Source organism: Psilocybe cubensis (genome assembly GCF_017499595.1).
Source record: "Psilocybe cubensis strain MGC-MH-2018 chromosome Unknown contig1, whole genome shotgun sequence".
In the NCBI taxonomy this organism is placed as follows: domain Eukaryota; kingdom Fungi; phylum Basidiomycota; class Agaricomycetes; order Agaricales; family Agrocybaceae; genus Psilocybe; species Psilocybe cubensis.
In genome coordinates, this window is record NW_025952839.1 from 55995 (window position 1) to 62244 (window position 6250).

A 6250-nucleotide genomic window follows, 5' to 3' on the forward strand; every position below is an offset into this window, starting at 1 on the left:
ACGTTTCTTCGTGTCGCTAACCCCGTCACCTTCATCTTCCCATTGCACTGACGAACGGCGCACACATAACCTAGTCGCCGTGGCAGCTGCACTCTCAATCTTCATCTTTTTCTTTAAAATGCCTTTCCTCATTTGTCTGTATACTTGGCCCACAGGCTCGTTTACACCCTGCGCATGTTTATGGCGCATATACAAGGTATTTTCATCCTGTTTACCTCCCTTTGACCACGTAGATGGGCCTCCAATCATCCTCAATACCCTCCCCTCGTTTTCGTAGGCCCACTAACTCCGCTCCTATGACATGTGGACATTGAAGGGAACAATGGGTTTAGCAACAGTTTAAGGATTCTTACTGCGGGCTAGAAACTGCGACTCGTACGCGTAATCACACTCACTGCATTCAGGGTTTGGTTTATCGTGGTTGCGGGCAGCAGGCCATGGGTGGTGGTATACTAAAAGTTCAATCTCGCTTTATGCAGTCGCAGGCAGGACAAAGGGGGATCTATTAGTGCATTCCGTGCGACTAGACAGCTATATGCTCAGACTTTCCCAACCCTGTAAGTGCCTGCACCATACAATATCAGTGGAGACGCATAGCGATTCCCTAATGTCAAGCTTTTGCCTTTAAACCTCAACATTTAAGAGTTTTCCCTGGTCGTTTACTGGCTTGCCTGTGCCAGTAAGCTGTACCACAATGTCCTGGAGATCATGAGAGTTCCACAAAGATACTCCCATTTTTCGATCATGTTATCATGCCATACCAGTACGCCGACTCTTATTTATGTCTACGTTAGTGATTGGATAGTGGAAAGAACGTCACAAACTTGTTAAGCTCACCACACGTCCTATAATTGAACCCGCGATTAACGACTCAGCTCTATTTCACCCGTCTCCTTTACTTACTTCCGGGTGTAGTGGCAGTAGCAGTACGTACCTACTTGGCTCTGAATCAGCTAGCGTGCCTTCGCCGTCACATTACAACCCTAGCAGCTTTGGGACATAAAGTGCAATGGAATGATTCTCGACACTGTGGATATGTGTAACAACATTCAGCGTAGAATCTGCCTGCGCGTTCTCAAAAGCGCATACATAGAAGCTAACAATGTTGTTGGTAATGGTCGATACAAGCTACATAAGTGGCCAAGCAATGAAAAACATCTGAATTTGCACCCTCTAATGTCAAGCAGCCCTGCCGTCCTCTGCCTTTCTATGTGCCCCTTCTCAGATACTTTGGCTTCGACCACAAAAGGCACGCAAAGGTGCAATATCACGTACATGGTGCGTAGCAGGTCGTATTGGAGATCTGTGGGTTGGAGGTGAGAAGGAGGTGGGTTGTGAATGGTAAGCGAAACTTCACTCACCCGGCCTGCACCCTTTCAACAACTCGACGCTTTCTACATGACATACTGAACGTTCTTTAGACATGAGCCAGGGCGTAATTGAGAATGAGGTAGAGGCGGCAGAGGCTGGTAGAAGATTGGGGGGAATCGGGTCAAATCAACAACCCAAAGCACCAAAACGCCAACTCACCTATCCTCGAATTCGACAATCCCACTTACCGCACTCAGTCTCTCCAGCGTCAATCTCCGATAACTATCAAGAAGCTACGAGGTGTATGCGCGGATGCGCTTGTCACAAATATGAAAGTGTGCGTGTGGCTACATACATCTGTTCCAGCCTGGCTGCAAAAGGCAATGCCGGTGTGAAAAAAAATGAAGAATAAACGAAAGGGTCCGTGAACGTAGCGAGAAAGCAGTTTAAGGATGATCCGGTACGTGTATTTGGACGAGAGGGAAGAACAGGGGGATAGGCGTGGTGACGATGGAGATATGGGAGACTGTAGGGAACAAATTCGTGACGCACGTTATTAGCATGCATATTCTATACGCTATCAGAAGTATAACGCACCTCAATAGATGCACCTCTAGGATCCTGCTTCCCTCCGAATCACCAATTCTTTGTTCGTGGCGTTGGAAAATGAAGCGAGAGTGTCCCGACCGACTGGGGTGGAGAAATAGATACCTAATTGGAGTCTGGTCAGTATATGCGTTAAAATGAGGAGCTGGGGCGGAGAGGGGTAGATGGGTGAAAGAAATGGGGGATGGGTGGAGATGATAGGAGAAGGTCGCACTCATTAAACGAGCACGAGATCCGGATCTATGTATCAGATATTCCGGTACATTCAGAGAGATATTGTATGGTCTCGGGACAGACCGAATGCAAATGGGTGGAAAGAAGGCATCGTATATATAACACAACATTGAGTAGTGCTCTCTTACCTCGGTAGAACAATCATAAAGAAGGATGCGGTGAGTTGAGGTTGTCTTTGAGGATAGTACAGGGCGAGGTAAGGTAAACGTGATTAAAGTGTATGCGGGTTGGTAAGAGCTCTTGAATGCGGCCCCTGGTCACTGGTGTTCGGGGAGTCGGTATGAGAAGGAAGGAGAAAGATTATGCTAACGAGGAGAGTAACTATAACAGACTGTCTGACGGGGGAAGCAACGACACACCTTGATTTGGGGTCTGATGCCGTCGGTCCTCTGCCCGTCGATTGTTGCCCATGTCCATGCACCATTGCTCCAACCCCTCGGAGTATGTCTTCATGTTGTTCTTGAGGAAATCTTCTCACTGGAAAATTAGAGATGATATCAACTCAATGTCAAAGGATAGAGCAGCACGAATAATCAAATCCTGAACAGGAATAAAGAAGGGCAAATGCAAGAAGGATGACGTAGATAAATGAGGGACATGTATAACAGATACATACACAGATTGAAAACGCTTCTGTCACGGGTGAGAAGCCAGTAGCGTACGATACAAGACTGAGGAGCTGAGGGTGCATCGCATATACGCGTTGGAAGGAGGGGAAAAAAGAATCGAGACGCACGAGCCTCGGAAATTGTTCGGCTAAGTCCCACACGTCATGTGTTACAACTCCCACGCCTCAACTTAGGGGGTACTGGTCAAGATGATTGTCTTGTTTCATGGTATCATATGCCTAGCGGTTATAACACATTTTGTGAGCCCGTCTGTCGTTTAAAATTCAAATTTTAAACCCAAACACCAGGAGCTGGAAGAAATGCGGCCAAGAGTGCGCCAGTATACCTTCGTTATGTTCAGAATGCTGCGGCAGTCGTAACATCATGGTCATGTTTCCCTTTCTATGCTACTCGTCGTATTCACTGAGGATCCTGTTCCAGGTTAATCTCCGAATTTTTTAGTGCCAAATTCTGGTTTTGGTTGATTGTGTGTTGAAGTGCTTCTTTCAGTAGAACCACATTGAATTCCCTACATTCAGAGTAAGACTCCAGTCACGAATGGTCGAGTTACGCATTTAGATACTCAACGGATAGGACTACAACTGCAAGTCTAAAATGCTTATTTGTTATTGAGGGACAGACTTTATGGAGATATATAATTTTTCAAAGCCATTTTGTCCAACTAAGTTGGCAGTAACTATGTGTTCCTTGTTTCTATCAGGCGTGAGATATATTTATGTCAAGACGGCTGGTACGAAATATCGATAAAATGGAATATGTCGCAAGTGTGCCTTCTACTTATCCGCCAGTTGTAGCGCGTCTAATAATAACCCAAACCTTTAGAAGATAGCATGCGCAGATTAGGACGATGTGACATGAGACCAACGAGATGTATTTCCTATAAATGAAGCTGAGGTGAGAAAAGTTGATATCGCACGTTCTTCAATCCTCATCCCGTATTAAGACTCTGCAGGATCAACAATGTGGTCTTTTCATGCAGCATTATACTTATATTTGTTCTCATGTATATTAACTCGAGCCAGTTTGAGTGATATACAGGTAATTCTGATATGTTACTCTCCAAAAGCATACTCACTAATGATTCTATGGAGCGCCGAAACGACTTGACATGTGCAGACCCAAGCCTTGCAGACGTTTACGTGGCGGGATACAGCCCAGCCAATTCCGCACATACAGTAAGCCCGCGCTGGGTACTCGCATTACAGCGCAGCGGCCTAGGTGCCGACTGGGAGATCCAAGGAGACCTCTTCCTAGCATGGCAAACCGAGCAAGAGTTCACGGTACCCTTTTACCGCCTGTTCAACCCGACAACAACTGATTGGATCACAATGATCTCAACGGATGGCTCGCCTCCTGTTGTCAGTGGGTTTGAAGACGCGACAGTAATTGGCTTTGCATATTCCACGCAGGTGTGCGGGAGTGTGCCTCTTCTGGGTGCGTCGTTGCCGAGCAAAGGCGATCATTGGTATACAACGGATGTCAGGGAACACAATTTCTTCTTGGAAAACGGTTGGGTTGATGCAGGAATTGCAGCGTTTGTGTTGCCATTGAACGGTGCGTCAATGAAATAACGCTAAAGCAAACTTTCAAATTAAATTATAGTGCAATAGGGTGTGGATGTGGATCAACTTAGCATACCTTCAGTTCAGCATTGAGAGTAATACATAATATTATTTGAACTGAAGAATAGGGGAAACGTGAGAGAAAATGTACCAACCAGAAGTTATGGGTTACATTCTCCCTTTTTTCATCTACCCCTCATATCCAGGAGTCCATTCAATCATTGAAATTGCAAGAAAAAGAAAAATCCGTACTCAATGTTCAAGTTCAAAAAGATTGGAACGTCATATTTACATTTCACGACATTGTGTGGCAGACAACGTCGCCTTGCAATTGTTCATTCAACCATCAGCAAATTTCTCAAGTTTCTTCTTTGTAATTGAGCAAGGTTTGTTGTAGACTAACCTACAATGCCTCACTGAAATTGATATTTCGTAAGATATGGGTTTGTTTGTTTCATCAGTCCAACCGTACAAATGACTGTCGGTTGTGCTTCTTTAATTACGGCTAGCTGAGAACTTCATAATACCGTCTGGGTAAATAAGCCATTTTATTTCTTTACAAATGTGAAATGGGTGTACACACAACGAGACTTTCACGCGGCTTTAACAAAAAAATAAATCCGGCAGCGTCCATCTCAGACAAAGGGACTTTGTTGGTGTGCTAGCTGTACAAACTCGATGCCGCATCCCTTCCTGAGTCGAGTCTCTGGACTTTAGCGATCTCTGATCTTAGCTTATTCCAATACTGCCAGGACCCATTCACAGACTCATTTGACGAATTCCTGGCTTCTAATACGCCAGGACAGCCAGCGGTATGTTACATGATTGCTTCAGCGATTTCTCATCTTAGCTTATTCCAATATTGCCACGACCCGTTCACAGACTCAGTTGACGATAGAAGTCAGAACCTTGCAAACGGTATTAGTATGTACCCAGTGAGTCCATATTGATACTTTCCTCTGTTGAACAAGGACTAAGGGCGAGCTTTGACGAAGCTTGCGTTTAGGCGGGTATGAGCGTAAAATACCTCCACTTACCTGCCAGATTTGGACCGTCTTTCAGAACAAATGTACTCTTGTCAGAAACACAACATTGTTACAAGTCATAATTGTACGGGCATACTAAAAATTTATCATCATTTCTGTACACTCTGCTGAATCGTGGATGCCTGCTGAGATGGTTCCGTATTGTACTCTATCCAGCACAATGAACTATCATGAATAAAGCAATACTTTATTTTCAAGGAAACACCGGGCTTACCCGCCATTCTGCACCAGCTGTATCGTTCCCAACACAGGATACTTCTTCATGATAATAATTGTATTTCATGAAATGTGGCCTTGTGATAGAACCAGCACAGGACCAGCAGGATAGCTGGGCTGCTATAGACACTCTGGGGCCACGGATCATCCAATTCAACGTCGTCCGCGATTCTGAGAGTCGAGGAAATGATACTGGTGTCTGTGAACTTTGTCAGGTGTTACCTCCCTTATGGTATGCCAACGGCACTTACCCCTACCTGCAAGGCTCCCTACCACACCATGATGGTGCTACGTTGACCGTTGACCAGCTTAAACCTATGCCAGTGGAGGTCTCGCCTCGTTTGCTTTAAGTACATGCGCTGAAGCCCCTCACTCCCGTGGCGAGGCCTGACGGGCGAAATCATCTGTCAGTCTACAAACTATGCCTGGAGTGCTCGTTAAACTTGCCTTTTAATGTGTCCTTAGTGAGCTCTTAGACTCTGAGAGTAATTATGTAGGGGAATTTGTAGCAATAGACAGATAATCATGATGAAGTGTAATACAAGCAGGGCATTGGAGGCCTCCAATGGATTTTGTTATGATGGAGCATTATGTGTGTAGCAAAAAAACAGCAGTGATGGGACGATTGAGTGTAGATTGCATAGGT

At 45.2% G+C, this 6250-nt stretch overlaps 1 protein-coding gene across 1 annotated transcript; it reads left to right on the forward strand.

Annotated features, from left to right (window-relative positions):
• Positions 1-3865: 3865 nt before the first annotated feature.
• JR316_0013403 (uncharacterized protein) lies at positions 3866-5954 on the forward strand (the record flags this gene model as incomplete). The annotated part of the gene is made up of 2 exons (XM_047899012.1): positions 3866-4334; positions 5692-5954. 2 exons carry the CDS (start codon positions 3866-3868, stop codon positions 5952-5954), a joined length of 732 nt encoding a protein of 243 aa, XP_047741865.1.
• Between the last annotated feature and the right edge of the window lie 296 nt (positions 5955-6250).